Source organism: Salvelinus sp. IW2-2015, linkage group LG20, assembly GCF_002910315.2.
Source record: "Salvelinus sp. IW2-2015 linkage group LG20, ASM291031v2, whole genome shotgun sequence".
In the NCBI taxonomy this organism is placed as follows: Eukaryota; Metazoa; Chordata; class Actinopteri; order Salmoniformes; family Salmonidae; genus Salvelinus; species Salvelinus sp. IW2-2015.
Window position 1 is genome coordinate 59,935,640 of NC_036860.1, and position 20,900 is coordinate 59,956,539.

Consider the following 20,900-nt stretch of genomic DNA (forward strand, 5'->3'; position numbering starts at 1 on the left):
CAGCGACAGTGCCCATAGGCGAGATTGTTGCCGGTGATGTCTGGTGAGGACCTGCCTTACAACAGGCCTACAAGCCCTCAGTCCAGCCTCTCTCAGCCTATTGCGGACAGTCTGAGCACTGATGGAGGGATTGTGCGTTGCTGGTGTAACTCGGGCAGTTGTTGTTGCCATCCTGTACCTGTCCCCGCAGGTGTGATGTTCGGATGTACCGATCCTGTGCAGGTGTTGTTACATGTGGTCTACCACTGTGAGGACAATCAGCTGTCCATCCATCCTGTCTCCCTGTAGTGCTGCCTTAGGCGTCTCACAGTATGGACATTGCAATTTATTGCCCTTGCCACATCTGCAGTCCTCATGCGTCCTTGCAGCACGCATAAGGCACGTTCACGCAGATGAGCAGGCACCCTGGGCATCTTTCTGTTGGTGTTTTTCCAGAGTCAGTAGAAAGGCCTCTTTATTCCTAAATTTTCATAACTGTGACCTTAATTGCCTACCGTCTGTAAGCTGTTAGTGTCCTAACGACCATTCCACAGGTGCATGTTCATTAATTGTTTATGGTTCATTGAACAAGCATGGGAAACAGTGTTTAAACCCTTTACAATCAAGATCTGTGAAGATATTTGGAATTTTACGAATTATCTTTGAAAGACAGGGTCCTGAAAAAGGGCGGTTTCTTTTTTTGCTGAGTTTACCTGGCTAAACTCCCTCCTGCCGAACATCTGCCCTCGCCGTTGTTAATAGAACTGCGGAAAAACAGTGCCTGACAGGCAGGGACGAAGGACACTGTCTACCGCTGTACGGCTAGCTAGCTACCGTTGTCGCCCCCGCCCTGTGTGGGGTTTATCTGCGGCTGGCATCCAACGTTATTGTGCATTAACGCCACCTAATGTACTGGAGCTCTCCCGTCCTAGCTTAAAAATCGACCAATAGAAGTATAAAGAGGGGTTTGTGTAGATGCTGGAATGTAGGAACGCCCGGAATTGCAGGCTGCAATTGCACGGTTCTCCCTGCATGGTGATGTAGACAGGGACGCTCCTCCCCCTCGGTGTTAGAACAAAACAATTCCAGTATGATGCTGTCAAATAGAGCTGTTATTGTCTCTGGCTGCTATTAACTCTCTGTATAACCACTCTCCAGATCGTAATACACGTATTATAACACATGAATATTGACACAACGCCAAGTTAACCGTTACTTTTAAGCTTATCTGCTGATAAGAAAAAGTAACAAAATGTAGGCACTCACTACTGTAAGTCGCTCTGGATAAGAGCGTCTGCTAAATGACTAAAATGTAAAATGATGATCTTACCATAGCATAGGTGTGTCTAAGTAAAATAGATAGACAGTGGTTCAAGTAATGATTGAGGAATGGTTTGCTTTTGCTAGTCAAATATCTAGCTAGCTGACCAAAGCATCAGTTACAGTACAGCTTTACTGAGGATGGATACAAGTTGCCTTTGCTGACCTCAATTTAGTCAGTCTCTCCAAGCAGGTGCATCTCTCTTCATCCCAGTCAACACCCGCACTCACTGCAACTTTCCATAATGGCTATAAGTTATCTAGCTATATGGCTCTTGAGTGATGATATTGATAGATATTAGATAGGTTACTTTTAATAGTTTATGTTAGCTGGGTATTTACTACTAGCCACCAGCTGGTTAGAACATAGGAATGATGGCATATCCGGGTCTGAATGTGACTGACGCCTGCTTGGCTAGCTGACAAACCTAGCGCGAGCTGCAACCTTATTGAGCAATTTTGCTTTATTGAAAGTACGTTATATGCTTTCATCCACTTATGTATTGTATTAGAGAATAATCACTTGCGGAGATAACTAGCTAGCTAACCCGCTACGCACTTCTGCTTTGGACCAGTGGATTTAATTCCCGATGCCTTCGCTTCTTTCCCTCCCTGTCGGAATTTCAGTGGCTAGCTAGGCAGCTTTCCATTGCATAAAAAGAAAAACAATGGGGATATGCGTGTTATGTAAAAACATCTATTGCTTACCTGAAGCGTTGTCGATAAATCACTGTTTGTTTTGATCGAAACGATTAAGATAACCAGGTAGATGCTGCAGTAAGCCCGACAATACCCAAACCCTGCGCCGCAAGTTTTCTTCAGCAGCCAGCCCTTCCCCCGACTGACGTCAGTCGAAGCATCCTCGTCTGAACTTTCTCCCTCCATCCCCATCCACTGTGTTATTTCCACAGGCATAATAAACATAGCCCAAATATAATCAAAGGGTGTGTTAATTAAATGTAGAGTGATCGCTAAAATCATATTGTAAATATTATAAAACAACAAGCAATGAAATGTGCTTTTATGCAAACTCTTAAATATTCCACATTATCTGTGATCTTTTTTACAACACGCATTCATGCATTGCTGAGCACTTATAAAACCCTAGACAGCCTCACAAAACACATTTGTATCACTTGGAAAGTCATTGTATTCGACAAGTAAGACTTTCATTGTAAATAATCCCTCTCGAAATATTTTGTGGAAATGACAATTCATTCACAAAGAATTTACTTTAATCATAAGCATATAAAAAAACGAATCAAAGACTAACTATTGTAAATATGAAATACTACATGAATGATTGCCGTGTTATACAGCATGCAAATTGTTAATTGTTCAAACCTATTTATTTGTACTTTCAGCTATCGAACATCAACATAACATTTGGTTGTTGGCTATATACAGCAACCAATATACAGCAACAAAAATGATTATCTTTAATGTTAAAATAGGCATTCTTCTCTGCAGACGCCTATCTCCACCCTCAGCTTCCTTCACGTCTGGTTCGAGATTCTTCACTGACCATGTTTACATGCACACCAATATCCCTTTATTATTCGGGATACTCAAGTATTCTGTTTTTGAGTTGATGCATGCCTGGGATATGCTGATATAAGATGGGATACTGTGACACGCAAACATTTTATCCCGTTTACTGTTGTTTTTGCGGTCTACTCAGGCTCAGTTTCGCATATCATGGGGTGTTGTGTGATGATGTTTTCATCTGATTGTCAAACAAATCACTTCAAAATGTAGACTACCTGCGCAGTTCGAGCCACGATAATTACGTAATAATTTTGCCTATAATTAATTTACTATAATTTACTACTGGCTACTTTCACCCCTAATTTAGACACGTTTCTGCTTATCATTTTCGACATTTGGTAAGCCATATTATAATTCCCGACATTTGGTAGGACATTGTCAATAGTTTGATACATGTAGCTTCTCTTCTGTCATAACCTTTTGCCCCAGAAGACTAAATAAAGGAGTGCTCACCAGAATAATGTCTCACATCGATAGAATGAATGCATTAGTAATCTAGTTAACACCGGTAAGGTTGTCTGTCTGTTTCGTTTAGGGACTGGGGAGAAAACTCCTAAAAAGTGGTACGATTGGTCCTGTGCAAAATGTCCAAATGTCATCAGTTTGACCGTTTTTAAGGAAATGATAAGCTGAGAAAAACTACAAAACATGTTTCTGATAAGACTTCAGTTCGTCTTGGCTGCATATTTTATTTTGTTGAAACACTATCTGCTTGCATAACAGTGTCAAAGATAACACATTACAAGCACATTAACATTTTATCAATAGATGCTGAAATAAATAAATCATATTTCTCACTTCTGTTCCCTAGACAAAATGTACATATAATATAATTATAATTTCACTGCAAGATATGCATATTTCTGCAGGGGTTAATATTATATTACTCTACATGTGAGAGGTTACAGGCTTACAGTCCGTGTCCATATTTCCATATTTCAGATACTATTCCATTTAACCCATATACTTAAATTAGGAATATTATGTTTATTCATGTTTAAACGGATACACATGACTGGGATATCAAAGGTGCATGTAAACAGCTTATCCCGAATAAGACCTTAATCGGGATATGAGCTACTGTCTGGAATACTGTGCGCATGTAAACGTGGTCACTGACAGATAACAATATTCCACTAGAACAGGAACATCAATTAGATTGAGCCGCAGGCAGATTTATTCTTGAGCATGGTCAGGGGGCCAGAACATAACTATAAATAAAACAATCATTTCAAACCTTGCTTACATTTATTTACATATGATCACATATATATTGTATTTGTCTTTTATGTGTGGGAATTCTTTGGAACAGATATCCATAATTAAAATCACTTGATTTATTTTTGCTGGTGTTTTTACAATATTTTATGTCCAACAACAATAACTTCAAAAATTTTAAATATAGATTTGTTTTGCTCAGAAAACTTGGGGGTACAAATAAATTCACCTGTGGGCCACCAGTTGGGGAACCTTGCACTAGGAGTAGAAATAACCACAGTCAGATACTTCTGGGTCCATATTCACAAAGGGTCTCAACGTATGAGTGCTGATCTAGGATCAGTTTTGTATTTTAGACCACAATGAATAAGACTTACTCTGAGACACTTTGCGAGTACATGCCCAGGCCCAGATCAGTGGTTAGAAGTGACTAACTACCACTTCAGATCCTCCCTGATACTGTGTTCGGACTGCCGATCCCGGTCCCATTCACAGGCGAGGCTGACTGTTCCTCCTCCTCTTTCCTCCCCAGCAGTCTGTTGAACAGCTTTAGGAAGGTCCCGTTGAAGGCCGGGCTGGAAAAGTAGTATACGATGGGGTTCAGCACACTGTTGAAGTAGGTGAAACACACAGAGGTGTAGAATGCCAGATTGGCCTCTTGGAAATACCGGCATTCGTTGTACCAGGCCTTGAGGATCCACACAGCGATCCGAGACACCGTACTGGGGAAGAAGCAAATGATGAAGATGAGTGCCACGGCCATGACGAACTGCACCGCCCGCTTGATCTTCCCTCCGGTGTCAATCGTCTTGCTCTTCAGCTGCCAGGTTATGCAGACGGTGCAGAAGGTGACGATGGTGGTTGGCAGGAAGAACTGGATTACGTAGAAGGTGTTGTGCCACGTAGACAGCGGGCTGAAGCCCATGCAGATGTTGAAGCTCTCGCACTGCGTCCGGTTGTTGCGGTAGAAGAAGTGTTCATTGGCCAGCAGGTACCCGGTTGCAGCGATGATCAGGCCCCACAGGCCCAGAGACACCCACAGAGCATAGTTCAGGCCCATCCGGTTGATCTTGTTCATAGGGTGAACGATCTTGAAGTAACGGTCTACGGCCACCGCAGTAAGGAAGAAGATGCCAGCGGCACGGTTGGCCGCCAACAGGAACAGCATAAGCCGGCACAGGACATCACCATGGATCCAGTGTTTGCCACGTCTGTAGTAGTCGGCTCTGAAGGGCAGACAGAACAGGACGATGGAGTCAGCCACGGCAAGGTGTGTGAGGTAGACAGAGTTGGGCTTCCAGGTGTCCATGTGGAAGATAAACATCCACAAAGCCACAATGTTCCCCATCAGCCCAAACATGAACTCCAGCACTAGGATAGGAGGCAGGACCAGGTCCAGAATGGGAGATTCGAAGGCGCAGCAGTTGTCATCCATAGTAGTGAAGTTCGCCATGGGTCAAACGATACGCTACGGACTAGAGAGCGTCTGTGTGCAACTTTTCCCCCCTCTGAAGAGTCAACCTGCAGATAGGGTGTACTACGCACCTCCTGGGATCAGGGATTTTATTGTTTGTGCTCATGCAAACGATCTTCCAGTGCCAACAACTTGGAGTGTGTTCTCTCTTGTGGGGTGCTATTTGTCCATAGGGAAATGGCTCTGCGTGTGTATACTAACAGCCCAGGGATTATGGCTTCATTATAAAACTATTATGCTGGTGGAAATATTATACTCATGGGTATATAAGGGACATCAAGGGTTCCCAGAAAACAATAAAGGTCACAAAACAGGGTCATGTTCAGTAGGCACGAAACGGAAAACACTCCGAATGATGATGTTTCAAAGTGAGCTACTCTCAGACCTTGACCCGTACCAATGTATTTTTTATCATTGTTTTAGGACAATGGATTATTGGAGAAGACTCATTAGACCATAGCCTTACTGGTAAAATGCACGAGTGGATGACCCTGCCCCTTGCCCACAGAATGACCACAGATGTGTGGAAGATGTGTCTTATGAAATTAAATTACACAAAGGCAGGATGAACACAGTGCAGACAGTAGAGTGAGACGTGTACATACACATAGTGATATGATGAAGGACTAAAGCGTGAACAAGTGATTGAGACCGACATTTATTACCCTACAAGCTTGCCGAGTGAAAAGCGTTTTGGAAGGATTCAGATCATCAGACCAGACCTTTGGCAAACAAGAGAGCAGCTATCAAAAACTGAAAAATGCCAAGTGGGGTGGCCGAGTCAACAGTTTCTATACAGTAAATAAAATAGATATAAAAGACTCCTTTTTTAATGTTAATGTGTACATTTGGCCAGGTTATTGTTGTTGTTGTAACAGGTCACATCCATTCTCACTAAAAGCACACGTCGGGTCTTCACTTCTTGACTTCTCCAAGATCATCAATACTGTCGTCATCCACCTACAACGGACAGAAAGACAGATGGCTAGAGCGTGTGTAGGGCTGTGATGTCTCATTGAGGTTTTGCACTAGTTACCACAGCCACAAAATTAAAACAATGAGCTTTTTGGGTTTAAGGTTAGGCATAAAGTTAGCAGTGGGGTTAAGTTTAAAATCACATTTTAAGAAAATAAATTGTAGAAATGGGCAGGGTTTATGACTGTGGCAACTAGTGACGGCCCTCATTGAGGTACACACAGGCTAATCTTTCTATTTACTGTAACTATTTTCCATCATCTATGTGACGTGGGAGAGTAAATGCAGCTTTCTTACCTCAGGCCACTTCTCCTGAATGACATCAATGATGTCATCTGTAAAATCTCCCTGAATGATGATTTCATCCTCCGCCGTCACAGAGGCGCCGCAGGAGAACTTCTGAGCAAAGAATCTCTGAGCCTCTTTAAGGTCAATGTCTGCAGAGAGGACATCCACAGTCACAAGCAAAAAAAACAAGGTTACTGGTCTGTCCATGTCTTTAAAGAGGTGGTTACAGTAAAGGTGTGTGTGACAGTCAGTAGTCTTACCAAATGTGTTCATTCCACAGACCCGTGTGACGTATTTCTTCTTGGCGCGGGGGATTTTAGCTATTGTTATTTTCTGAGGCACAGTCTTCTTTTTCTGTTTGATCTGTCCTCTGCCACCTGGACAGTCAGAACAAACAGATTAGAACAGGAGTCTCCAAAACCAGTCCTCAGACACCCTTAGCCGTTGCACGTTTGTTCTATACCAGCACTAACACACCGGACTCAACCAATGAACAGTGGTGTGTAGTCATGGATGCCAAGGGAAGCCAGGACTCCTAAAAATTTGACCAATAAAACAATTATAAAAAAACAAAAATATTGTCTCATCAGAGCGAGGGAAACAGCACCTCTCTGTCTCAGTAGGTGTAGCCCATGTATCTGATACTGTCTGGCCAAAAAGCATATGACATATTTTATTAGGATGCCCCATAGCTGACGCCAATGGCAACAGCTAGTCTTGCTGGAGTCCGACCAATGATGTATATTGACCCTGTATTGCTGACGCTACGTACTGGCCATTGAGAGGCTTTGAAGCCACCAGTCGGCAATATTGGCACACTCTAGTAGGAGCAGTCCGCCATAGGAATGAATGTAATTCTATACTATTTCAGTTAAAATGTGTCAAGGACAAAATTACATGTATTTAAGTATTTTGTTGTTGTAGTGGGGACAGTAACATTAGTATTCTCAGCAACAAAAAAAAGAAAAACTTAGTATTTTCTTTCTATTTATGTTTAACTCACATAATTTAAAAAGTTGCGCATTAAGGTGTCTGTAATACAATAAATGTGTCAAAAACGTATATAGACATTAGGGTTGAAGATTTTGGGGAATATTCAGAGGTGGACATTTTCCGTGGGAATTAACGCAAATATGGGAATTAACGGAAATGTATGCAAATCAATATTAATACCCTTTAAATGTAGATGTTTTTTGTATTGGATATATTTACCATATCAAATGGAGACAGAAACATAAACCTTTTACCTTATCATAAGTAGACATAATTGCAAATGATTAAATCTTTCCAATAGAAATAAAAAAACTATTTAGTTACGAATTGAACTTTAATTAAATGAGTTGACTCTTCACATGGGATGATTTCACTGAACAACAAAAGAAAGGGAATATTGAATGATCCATCGCATCTCCCAAAAACGTTTCCAACATACATCTGTAAAATGATGGTCATCTTCCTCTCAGGCTTCCATGTCTTCTCCCTGGACCTCCTCAATGTCCACCTCTTGAACATCAGACTCTGAGGCCTCATCTTCACTGTCACTTTCCAACCTTGTTGAGGATGGCTCGTTGTCAGGCTCAAAAAAACTCAAATTTGCCCGGACAGCCACCAATTTTTCAACCTTTGTATTGATCAGCCTGTTGCGTGCTTTGGTGTGTGTGTTCCCAAACAAGGACCAGTTGCGCTCTGACACGGCTGATGTTGGTGGGATTTGGAGGATGATGGAGGCAACAGTGAAAAGAGCCTCCGATCCACAAAGTCCATTTCCAATAGGTGGCTGATGAGATATGTTGGCACGACTGCCATATTGCATCTCCATCCCAAAGCCCTTGCTTGGAAGTGTACTTCGCCAGACTGCAAGAATCTTGCCCTCATCCAGGCCAAGGTGGCGAGACACAGTAATGATGACACCATAGGCCTTGTTGATCTCTGCACCAGACAGGATGCTCTTGCCAGCATACTTGGGTCCAACATGTACGCTGGGGCGTGTATGGGCTTCAGGCAGAAGTCTTCACGGTTTTTAATGTATTTCAGAACTGCAGTTTCCTCTGATTGGAGCAACAGTGAAGTGGGCAGGGCAGTATGGATTTATTCTTTTACATCTGCAAGCAGAGTCTGAACATCAGACAGGATGGCATTGTCTCCCTCAATCCGTGCAATGGCTACTGTTATAGGTTTCAGGAGTTTCAGGCTGCTTCCCACTCTCTCCCAAAATACATCATCCAGGAGGATCCTCTTGATGGGGCAGTCTATATCGGCAGACTGTGATACAGCCATTTCTTGGAGAGACTCCTTCCCCTGAACCTTCACATACCTAACCATTTCCTTGGCTCTCTTGTAGAGTGTATCCATTGTTTTCAGTGCCATGATGTCTTTGAGGAGCAGATTCAATGCATGAGCAGCACAGTCAATGGGTGTGATGTGAGGGTAGGACTCCTCCACTTCAGACCAAGCAGCCTTCATGTTCGCAGCATTGTCTGTCACCAGTGCAAATACCTTCTGTGGTCCAAGGTCACTGATGACTACCTTCAGCTCATCTGCAATGTCTGTTGTCCCTTGTGTCTGTGCTCTTGTAGAATGCTGGTTGAGGGGTGGAGATGTAGTTAATTATTCCTTGCCCACAAACATTTGACCACCCATCAGAGAAGATTGCAATACAGTCTGCTTTCTCTATGATTTGCTTGACCTTCACATGAACTCTGTTGAACTCAGCATCCAGCAAATTAGTAGATAAAGCATGTCTGGTTGGAGGGGTGTATGCTGGGCGAAAAACGTTCAGAAATCTCTTCCAATACACATTGCCTGTGAGCATGAGGTGAACCAGTTTCATACACAGCTCGAGCAAGACATTCATCCGCATTTCTCTAACTACGTTCCTCCATTGAGTCAAAAAACACTTCTGATTCCAGGAGGACCATGAGCTGTTGCTATCGATAAGGTGTCTGATTCATCATTTTCACCTCGAATAGAAGTAGAAGGACTTTTGTCAGAGGTTGCTTGTTGTGAGCGCTGAGGGAACTTTATCTACTTGGCCACATCATTCTGCATCTTTGTTGCATTCTTCACATATGATTTGGCAGAGTATTTACAAATGTACACAGATTTTCCATCTACATCAGCTGCAGTGAAATGTCTCTACACATCAGATAGTGCCCGTGGCATTTTCCTGTTAAGATTAGAAAAAAGGAGTAAAAAAAACAAACAAATACAATTCCATGTACAGATAAATAGTTCGATTAAACAACTCCTTTGTAAGATGCATGTTTTAAAATGAAACATGTATGGAAACAGGTGAATTAACACTCCTCAGTTAGCAGGCTCAAGCAAGCTAAAACCCACATGGTARCAAAAACTAACTAGCAGAAATTGTTAACAAGTTAGAAATGATTTAAACACACTTTGTTGTAGGCTACTATTTACTAGTTAACAGAAAATTATGTCATAACAAATACATTCACCCCACCCAGTATTGTAATCAAAACTTACCAGAAAGCATGTAGTCCTTGGCTCAGACAGTGTAGTAGTGTGGGTTCAATAGCATCTCATTAGTGTGCAAGATTTTGAGAATCAGCTGTACATGTGCTGGAAGAGTGCACTGCACATGTGATGGAAGAAGAGGGTTGCAATTCCATTGAATTGGGGATAGTTTAACCAAAATATGCCACAAGACCTAGAATTGCCCAATGTACATCCCACAAAAAAAGGTTCACTGTTACAAGCTAACTTTTTTGACGAATTTAATAAAAATTCCCCAAATTCCAGGACTTAACTTCCCATGAAACATTTCCGACCTTTTGCAAACCTAGTAGACATTAATAAATGGATTTCTATAGCTTCCAAAATATTTTTTTACAATGGAGGAGGAGTGCCAAGATGGCTGTGCGGTGGCTTCAATACAACGCCCCCAAATCAGTCATCCAGGGTTTATACACATCATCGGGTACGACAAACAATGAAAAAAGACATTACAGACAAAAGACTCCAATTTACACACATTTAAAAGATCAACGTAGTGTGCATGCATCTATCAGTTACACATACATGTCAGTACATACACAGACAAATAAGTTCAAATGGGGGAGAGGCATTGTGCCATAAGGTGTTGCTTTATTTGTTTTTTGAAACCAGGTTTGCTGTTCACTTGCGCTATATGAGATGGAAGGGAGTTGGCTCTGTATAATACTGTACGTTTCTTGCATTTGTTCTGGACCTGGGGACTATGAAAAGACCCCTGGTGGCAAATCTGGTGGGGTACGTGTGTGTTTCAGTGCTGTGTGTAAGTTGACTATGCAAAAAATTTCCAACACATTGTTTCTCATAAAAATAAGAAGTGATGCAGTCAGTCTTTCCTCAACTCTTAGCCAAGTTAGCGGAGAACATCACGAAAATGTTGCGCACGCTTCAATGGGGCAGAAGTACATGTGTTGTTGTGATTCTGGATGGCCAGAAAGCGAGCAACAATGACAGGAAACTGCCATGTGGGGAATCGTAAGTGGCTCATTTCAGCTAGTTTTAGTTTGTTCTTGATACCATGTCGAGGTGTTGACTGATGTCACGTCAATATGTCTAAAATTCGCTAGCTAGCTAACCAACAACTGTAACAACAGATTTGACAGACAAGTGCTCATTGTGCAACTTAATGCATTCAATGAACATTGGAAACTAAATATAGTTTACATGTTGTCAACAATCTAATCCAACCCAGTATATTTTGGCCTATAGTTTCGCACGCATCGGTTTTGTTGCTAAACAACCAACTCGTCTATTGAATTCAATACAACGGTATGAAAGTCCTGCCTACTTCCTGAATCATGTCCCAGGCTGTTTCGGAATGGCCTTCAATATTATATAATCAAATTCATGAACACACGGTCATATGTAAAATTGTATTCGTGAAATAATTTACTTCTAAATGATGCCTTTCATGAAGGTTTTCGTTTGCATTTTATTTTTATAAAACCTTCATAGGGTAGAATTTAATTAATCCACAAATAAAAATAGAATTTTACATATTACATATAACTGTGTTTTCATGAATTTGATTATATAATCTTGAAGGCCATTAAAAAATCCTGAAGGACATGATCCAGGAAGTTGGCGGGACTTTCATACCGTATAGCAAGGGAAGCCTACAAAAAATAGCCAATCAGGGTTTAGCTAAACCAGGTCCTAGCACACCCCCAAAAAGTTAAGGGAGGCCAAGCTTCACACCAATCAAATCACATAAAAGCAAAACGTCATTGACAGAAAAAAAACATATTGCTTCGTTGTCCTCCAGTGGCTAGTTAGCTAGAATATCGGCCCTTTCCTAAATGGAGATGGGGATTTGGACTTGTGGTTTTATTTGATTATAACAGTGATTCTGATCAAACCATTAAACATATATTTTGCCCCTGGCCTGAGTGGATGGAAGTTCAATATGTAACTAGATGTAAGAAGGCTAACGTTAACTAGCTGGCTCATCGTTGCCCATGAGAGAAAGTTGGCTGGCAAACATTTTACCCAGGTAGCCTAGTCTAGGACAACAAAAACTAAAAGTGTGTACTGTATGACAGTCAGACCATTTTGGAAACATGAAAGAGGGTAGGATGGCATTAGCATGTCAACAAGTTTTCGACATGCACGCACACACAAAACAGTACCATGGACAGCCACATTATATTTAGCTTACGTTGATTGGACTAAATTGTTTTTGGTTTCTTTAACTTCATTAGACTAAGCATAGGCTATAGTTGATTTGATGATGATGAAATGATGCTAGAATAGCGGAGGCAGCTCCTATTTCCTTTGCGACTTGCGGTAACTCTCCATGGTTCTAAATCAATAATTGTTTAGTAGTTGTAAAATGTAGGAAACATGAACTTGATTGACCATGTTGAGGGTCAGGGATGGGCAGCTTTGATGGGGGTGGGGGCCCAAAAAATCTGAACTCATCATGAGGGGCCACAGTGGCTCGCTGTCTGCATACCCACAGCCCTACACTTTTGTGAGCCCTAAAATGTAAGTTTTAGAGTTAATTTCCTGCAATTCTAGACATTTTGCCATGGAGCATAGAGAAAAGGTTGCAGTTAAAAAGCAAGTTGACTGCAATTCTACACATTTTGCCTTAGGGTGGAGAGAAGATTTAGCAATTTTATAACTGATTTCATGAGATTCGACTCATTTTGCCATGGGGCAAAGGGGAAAAAATGTCCGTTTACAGCTAATTTCCTGCAATTCTACACATTCTTCCATAGGGTGGAGAGAAATGTTTGCAGTTTTTAATGATATCTGAGTGAGCGTGACTTACAAAATCAATGGGGACCACCCCGGTCAGTAACTCGACCATGACTACTACAAGTTTAGATCGCTGGCTGCTAGACTAACTTATCAATAAAAAAATGTTTTGCTGACATTGAGTGGCTAATTGAGTGACTGTCAGTGACTGACAAACATAAGAGAAAAACTGCTGAGGCAGAACCAAATTTCAAAATTACACAGTTCCTACAAAAGGGGGGCTGTGGGTCGTAAATTGCCCATCCCTGCTGTAGGTCATGTAACTATTTGTTACATGCAATATTTGCATTGTGGACATCATCGGAAAGATGCTACTCTCCGGTTTTGTTAGGAAACAAAAGTGTGGTTAAATGTATTCAGCCACTGTGTGACTTGTCTTTGCCTAACGGGTTACAGAGCAAACAATGCAATTATCACTACACATAGGTTGTAATATGTATTTTTCCTGGCTTGGCTACCCCAGTAATTTTACACATGCACCGCAACTGCCAATTAAGAGCTTGATGACTAGAACAATAGTCTGGAATATAACAAGTATGTAGACCGGCTAGAGGGTCCCTGAAGAGTGTGCAGGGAAACACTGGGTTAGGATTTGAGGAGGAAGGAAGCATTTTTTAAGAATCTAAAACTAAAGAGTTGAACTCAGACCTCTCTTCTGCTTCTTCCTCTCCTCCTCCTCTCCAACAGGTGGCGCCTCTTCACAGCCGGTGTCCTGCTTGGGAGCATTTCCTACCGGACCAGTAAGGCAGAAGAAAAAAAATAAAGTATTTTAATATAACAGCACCCATCTTCCTGATAGGAAAAATAAGGGAGGGAGTGGGAGACTGTCTGATGGAACTCACCTACACTCATTCTGGCAAACACATCTGGGAAGTTCTTCTCCAGCCACTGCCTGCATTTGGCTGGCTCAGGCATGTACTCACAATACTCTGTTGGCAAGGAGCACACTGCAAAAAAAAAGTACATGGAGAAGTGTTAGACCTTGACAATAATGTGACATTACAAAACAATGTTTTAGGAATTGGCCATGATCATCTATAGATCACTAGAATAGCGTGCCATTTTGGACGCAATCATACACTTACCTCCACAGTACTGGACTTTCGTTGGGTGCTTTGTGTTCGGGTAAGCACTCCCATGATGGTCTCCTTTGTTTTCTGGTAAACTTGTCTCTGCATTCTCAGTAGTAGCCATGATCGATTATCTGAACAGAGGGGAAAAAGGTTAATTAGGTAAAGTATGCCTTCAAATCGAACGAACAGTGAGAATCATCGACAATCAGTATTTTACCACTAACAACATGGCTTAGTCATGATCCTGGACCCTCAACAATGGATTGGTCTGATGACAGCAAACATACATTGTCAAAGCACTGAAAACAGATGCCTGTCAGTCATGGCCTGCCATGTCAGTCAACATGGATGCATAACACCAAACTTCACCACATAAACTGCTGCAATATATTTTTGACAGAATAGTGCTGCTGCTGCTATTGCAGTGACATTGCAACTCAATAAATTAACCAACACCCCCATCTTCAGCTAAGCAGCTACATGATGTCATACATTATATATACAGACGTATGTGGACTCCCCTTCAAATTAGTGGATTCGGCTAGTTCAGCCACACCAGTTGCTGACAGGTGTATAAAATTGAGCACACCGCCATGCAATCTCCATAGACAAACATTGGCAGCAGAATGGCCTTAATGAAGAGCTCAGTGACTTTCAACATGGAAACATCATAGAATGCCACCTTTCCAACAAGTCAGTTAGTCAAATTTCTATCCTGGTAGAGCTGCAACTGTAAGTGCTGTTATTGTGAAGTGGAAACGTCTAGGAGCAACAACGGTTCAGCTGCGAAATGGTAGGCCACACAAGCTCACAGAACGGGACCGCTGAGTGCTGATGCATGTAAAAAATAGTCTGTCCTCACTTGCAACACTCACTACAGAGTTCCAAACTGCCTCTGGAAGCAACATCAGCACAATAACTGTTCGTCGGGACTTTCATGAAATGGGTTTCCATGGCCGAGCAGTCGCACACAAGCCTAAGCTCACCATGCGCAATGCCAAGCGTTGGCTGGAGTGGTGTAAAGCTCGTCGCCATTGGACTCTGGCGCAGTGGAAACGCGTTATCTGTAGTGATGAATCACGCTTCACCATCTGGCAGTCCGATGTACGAATCTGGGTTTGGCGGATGCCAGGAGAACGCTACCTGCCCGAATGCATAGTGCCAACTGTAAAGTTTGGTGGAGGAAGAATAATGGTCTGGGGCTGTTTTTTCATGGTTTGGGCCCCTTAGTTCAAGTGAAGGGAAATCTTAACAATACAGCATACAATGACATTCTAGATGATTCTGTGCTTCCAACATTCTGGAAACAGTTTGGGGAAGGCCATTTCATGATTCAGCATGGCAATGCCCATGTGCACAAAGCGAGGTCCATACAGAACTGGCTGGTCAAGATCTGTGTGGAAAAACTTAACCGGCCTGCACAGAGCCCTACAAGCAACCCCATCGAACACCTTTGGGATGAATTGGATCGCCGACTGCGAGCCAGGCCTAATCGCTCAACATCAGTGCCCAACCTCACTAATGCTCGTGTGGCTGAATGGAAGCAAATCCCTGCAGCAATGTTTCAAGAATCTAGTGGAAAGCCTACCAGAAGAGTGGAGGCTGTTATAGCAGCAAAATGGGGGAGACAAACTCCATATTAATGCCCATGACTTTGAAATGATATGTTCAAAGAGTAGGTATCCACATATGTTTGGTCATGTAGTGTACCTCGGTCTTAGCTAGCTAACAGGCTGAGGATCAATCTCTAGCAACAAAGATGATTGATATTAATTCACAAAGTCAAAGATAGGTAGAATTGTATGACAATTTCCATACATCTGCTGTTGAAACTCAGTCTGTCAGACATAATTAGCCAGCAATTGCGTTAAATTGCTAACTTGCATGATGCCTATATTCTGGTGCCTTTGCCAGACAAAATTGGAAGGTAACATTTTATTGTAAACGGTGACCAATCATACAGACAATCATAGCTAGGATATATCCAAGACTAGCTACAAGTTAGATCGCTATGGTAACTGGCGAGCTAGCTTCAAGAGCTGGTGAGCTAGCTAATATTTTTGACAACTGCCTAGATTCTTGGCTGAGACTTCATTCATAGCTGGCTAGGTACCTAGCTATACTAACTAACGGCGCAGTCAATGTTACACAGCAGTAGCTAGCTAGCATTACCTCCAAGTCAATCAACGGAAAGACAACATACCCCTCGAAAACGACCTTATTATTGTTGACTGTTTAACAAAACCGTAAGCATTATTAAGTAAAGTTAAAACAAATCGTTTAATTAGAATAATGCTTAGTTATAACCACTAGTTTTAACAGCTTGAGGCTCACACCTAATGCCTGATTTGGCTAGGGGTCCTATCAATGCCTCTTGGAACGCACGCACGTCTACGGCAATAAATAGTAGGCGTTGTCTTAGTTGCCTGCATTATCACTTCTAAAAAGACAAACAATTTGTCAAAGAAATAGCTATAAATTGCATTTAATATAACATTACAATGCAATGAAAAATAAAGTAAAAAATATCTAACATATGTAACTCCTATTATGGTTTTATATTGACGTTATACGACAGGCATTCACATGTATGCCTTGACAATCGTCCGCACCCATCACAAGTTTATTTTTTATTGCGTTACACCAGCGTTTCTTAAAGTATGGGTCGCGGACCTGTTAATGGTGGGTCGCGACGTAAATGTATAATTACTTCATTAATTAGTGGAATTGATTTGGCCAAGTGAACTGCGCTCTCCGTTCAGTGCGTTCTCTGCTTAGCAGTGGTGTCTGCTCAGTTTGGCTGCTGCGCGAGTGGTAGAGGGAGATGCCCGTGTGCTTCGCGGTTTACCGGATCTTTTTTCTGCAGTTTACTTGAAGATCACTCCGCGACCCACACACTGCAGCGCAGTCGTTCAAGCCACTGACTTGTTATTCCCGCTCGCCATCACTCACCGCTTCCATGAAATGGACTCAAGCTAGCCACAAGTTCTGACTGAGCCCAATCGTCATGAAACGCAAATACAGTGATGACTTTCTGTCTCTTTCATACACATTTTGAGAAATAACGAGGAGCGCCCACAATGTGTTTTGTGTGGGGAAGTGCTTAGTAATGAGTCTCTCAAAACGAACAAATTAATAAAACGACACGTCCTGGCCAAATATCCAGGCACGATATGACGGTAAACCAAGTGAGTTCTTTCAGAACGGGGCAGAACGCTTCAGGAAACAGTGCTTCGAAAGTGGAAAAATAAGTAAACTACCAAGGCATTGTTGTCATTTTATAACAGGTGATGATAAGCAGAAATAAGGGAGTCCTATCGGAGTAGATGTGAGTTTATCTTTCAAGCAAACCCCCGTTAGCCAAAGCAAGTTAGCTAGCTACTGATCGTGCACCCCTAAGAAACAGTACAGATGAAGATGAAAATTATCAGGCCTACTGTACATTTTACAGTAGAAATTATTGTTGAAAACAAGTCTAGGTTGGAACTGTTTGCTGTTGAAAATACAAGTAATCATTTTTATTCTGAACTGGAATAAACTGATTGAAGCAAGATGCTTTTTGAGGCGAACACTCACAGTTCTGGGTTGCTCATCTACAGTAGGAAGCAATCTCCTGTCTGACTGAGAAAGCAGTAGATGTTCTGATCCAGTTTGGCACCACATACCTATGCAAGTCAGGGTTCTCAAGTACAGAAACAGTGTCAAAAACTGAGCCCAGAATAGACATGCTTGTTGAAAACTTCAACCAGCCACACACCTCTCATTAGGACTGTGTGTATATGTGTTTTCTGGGCTACATCTATGTGATGTGATCAATCAGTTTATTCCAGTTCAGAATTAAATTATTTATTGTATTTTAACAGCAACAGTTCCAACCTAGACAGGTATACTACCGTTCAAAAGTTTGGGGTCACTTAGAAATGTCCTTGTTTTGAAAGAAAATCACTTTTTTTCATCCATTAAAATAACATTAAATTGATCAGAAATACAGTGTAGACATTGTTAATGTTGTAAATGACTATTGTAGCTGGAAACTGCTGATTTTTAATGGAATATCTACATAGGTGTACAGAGGCCCATTATCATCAACCATCACTCCTGTGTTCCAATGGCACGTTGTGTTAGCTAATCCAAGTTTATAATTTTAAAGGGCTAATTGATCATTAGAAACCCCTTTTGCAATTAGGTTAGCACAGCTGAAAACTGTTGTCCTGATAAAAGAAGCAATAAAACTGGCCTTTAGACTAGTTGAATATCTGGAGCATCAGCATGTGTGGGTTCGATTACAGGCTCAAAATGACTAGAAACAAATACCTTTTTTCTGAAACTCATCAGTCTATTCTTGTTCTGAGAAATGAAGGCTATTCCAATGTGAGAAATTGCCAAGAAACTGAAGATCTCCTACAACGCTGTGTACTACTCCCTTCACAGAACAGCACAAACAGTCTCTAACCAGAATAGAAAGAGGAGGGGGAAGCCCGGTGCACAACTGAGCAAGAGGACAAGTACATTAGAGTGTCTAGTTTGAGAAACAGACGCCTCACAAGTTCTCAACTGGCAGCTTAATTAAGTAGTACCCGCAAAACACCAGTCTCAACGTCAACAGTGAAGAGACGACTCCAGGATGCTGGCCTTCTAGGCATAGTTCCGAAACAGATATGATGGCTGGTTACACAAATAAAGGGAGTTGGGTTTGAATGAAAGAGCGGGAAAACTGAGGAACAAAAGGATTGGGTCTCTATCGGACCTTATAAAGCTATGCTATCATAAATACAGAATCTTATGCATTCTAAATAACCGCCCATTCGGAAAAGGAGAATGCAAGAAATATATTTACTCTGAGTTGCACTTTGATAGATTGGTCGAAGATGGAGGGCTGGGTTGCCCAGCTGAGATCTCCCTTGTCCTTTGAAGAATATTTCTGGGCGGATACGTTGTAGTCTGTCGTTGTGTGGTAGAACGGATACGTTGTAGTACCCTGTCGTTCTGAAGAGATTGTCCGTCCTTTCCTAGGCCATGCACGTTTACAGCTGCTGCTGATAACTCAACGTCTAGGATGTATCATTCCTTAGTGAATAAAAGTTCAATGTTCATACAAGTTGCCATACTCAACTCATGCTATTTCTTGGTGTAGTCAAAATTCATCCTTCCAGCGTGGCGATTCTTCACCTCCACGTTGAAATTAGCCCTTTTAAATGTATGGACATCAGTCCTCACTCATCGGGAACACAATTTTAATTTTGTTAGGTTGTAGTCGTTCAACAATTAGCAACCACAGCTCACGCTGGGGTTGACTTAGTCTGCCATGAATTGGGTCACGGGGGCTCTTATAGAAATGTAGAAAAGGCGTTGGTTCATATTTTCCAACCAATGCCTATTCACTTGGGCCACTGCGTGGCATATTTTTACTTATGAAAACAATTCTCTCATTTTAAAAACCAAAATTACATTTAATCTTTCACAAATAGTTTCATATTTAAACATTTAAATTGCACAACAATTTAATGTGAATCCAATAACTAGAATGTGTAGACTTTCCAAGATACAATTTAGTCGTCCTATCATCAGTAATAATGTCTCGGACAACAACTGATCTGACATCATATTCTTTAAGTACCAACAGATACTTTCAACTGGTTGGATTACAGAAATATTAGTTTCCGTCCCAACCTTTTGATGTTACCATACTCTCTCTATGTTAACAAAGGGCTTTCCAAGAGTCCATTCTGTAGAGTAGAGAGAGAAAAGGGGGAAAGGTATTTATGGGGGGGTCATAAACCTCACCAACAGGGCAACGTCATGACACCACCTGGGGTCGGCCTGTCAGGAAGTCCAGGATCCAGTTGCAGAGGGAGGTGTTCAGACCTAGAGTCCTAAGCTTGGTGATGAGCTTGGAAGCGACAATGGTGTTGAACGCTGAGCGGTAGTCAACAGCATTCTCACATAGGTATTCCTCTTATCTAGGTGGGTGAGGGCAGTGTGGAGAGCAATTGAGGTTGAGTCATCTATGGATCTGTTGGGGTGGTATGCAAATTGGAGTGGGTGTAGGGTGTCTGGGATGGTGGAGTTAATGTGTGCCTTAACCAGCCTCTAAAAGCACTTCATGATTACAGAAGTGAATGCTACAGGGTGGTAGTCATGATGGCATGAAGCCTTAGAGTTATTGGGGACAGGAATGTTGGTGGTCATGTTAAAACGTGTGGATTAAAGATTGGGACAAGGAGAGGTTGAAAATGACAGTGAACATGCCTGCCAGCTGTTCTGCGCATGCTCTGAGAACACGCCCTGGAATACTGTCGAGCCCCGTGGCCTTGCGGGTGTTAACCTGATCAAAGACCTTTCTTACGTTGGCCTCAGAGAGCGAGATCACCCAATCCACTGGGTCAGTGACGGCCCTCACACCCGGCACAATGTTGTTGTCAAAGCGTGAATAAATTGCATTGAGTTCGTCTGGTAGAGAGGCATCGTTGGGCAGATCACTGTTGGGTCTTCCTTTGTAATCTGTAATGGACTGTAGCCCCTGCCACATGCGGCAGGCATCAGAGCCTGTGTAATATGATTCCACCTTATTCGTATATTGTCCTTTTGCTCCTTTGATGACTCTGTGGAGGTCATAACGGGAATCCTTGTACTTATTCCTGTCCTCAGGGTTGTTTGCGGTAGCCCTGTCCTTTAGTTTAGCGCCAACCTCTGTGTTAATCCAGGGTTTTTGATTGGGGAAGCAGCGAACTCTCACCTTGGGGACAATG

At 42.0% G+C, this 20,900-nt stretch overlaps 2 protein-coding genes across 7 annotated transcripts; both read right to left on the bottom strand.

The window, feature by feature from the left end:
* Positions 1–3,997: 3,997 nt before the first annotated feature.
* Positions 3,998–5,781, bottom strand: LOC111981233 (hydroxycarboxylic acid receptor 2-like). Its single transcript, XM_024012410.2, has one exon. The coding sequence runs from the start codon at positions 5,516–5,518 to the stop codon at positions 4,508–4,510; it is 1,011 nt and encodes a 336-aa protein (XP_023868178.1). The 5' UTR covers positions 5,519–5,781; the 3' UTR covers positions 3,998–4,507.
* Positions 5,782–6,181: 400 nt separating this feature from the next.
* Positions 6,182–16,958, bottom strand: LOC111981234 (density-regulated protein). Of its 6 annotated transcripts, none has more exons than XM_070449533.1 (7): positions 16,862–16,958; positions 14,164–14,282; positions 13,919–14,025; positions 13,727–13,814; positions 7,063–7,179; positions 6,812–6,951; positions 6,182–6,499 (listed from the first exon to the last, which is right to left on the bottom strand). In XM_070449533.1, the coding sequence occupies exons 2-7, from the start codon at positions 14,270–14,272 to the stop codon at positions 6,455–6,457; spliced, it is 606 nt and encodes a 201-aa protein (XP_070305634.1). In that variant the 5' UTR covers positions 14,273–14,282; positions 16,862–16,958; the 3' UTR covers positions 6,182–6,454. The 6 variants fall into 6 exon arrangements, with proteins under 6 accessions (XP_070305634.1, XP_070305633.1, XP_023868183.1 ...); XM_070449532.1 differs by lacking the exon at positions 16,862–16,958 and adding an exon at positions 16,488–16,571; XM_024012415.2 differs by lacking the exon at positions 16,862–16,958 and adding an exon at positions 16,355–16,532 and having other exon boundaries at positions 13,727–13,807; positions 13,921–14,025.
* Between the last annotated feature and the right edge of the window lie 3,942 nt (positions 16,959–20,900).

What these genes read in the sequence shown, in the direction of transcription:
- LOC111981233 (XM_024012410.2), bottom strand. Translation starts at nt 5,518, where the DNA reads ATGGCGAACTTCACTACTATGGATGACAACTGCTGCGCCTTCGAATCT.
- LOC111981234 (XM_070449533.1), bottom strand. Translation starts at nt 14,272, where the DNA reads ATGGCTACTACTGAGAATGCAGAGACAAGTTTACCAGAAAACAAAGGA. An exon ending in GAAAGTCCAGTACTGTGGAG is followed by an intron (nt 14,026 to 14,163) that starts GTAAGTGTATGA and finishes TTTTTTTTGCAG; the next exon opens with TGTGCTCCTTGCCAACAGAG. An exon ending in GAGGAAGAAGCAGAAGAGAG is followed by an intron (nt 7,180 to 13,726) that starts GTCTGAGTTCAA and finishes CTGACTGTCCAG; the next exon opens with GTGGCAGAGGACAGATCAAA.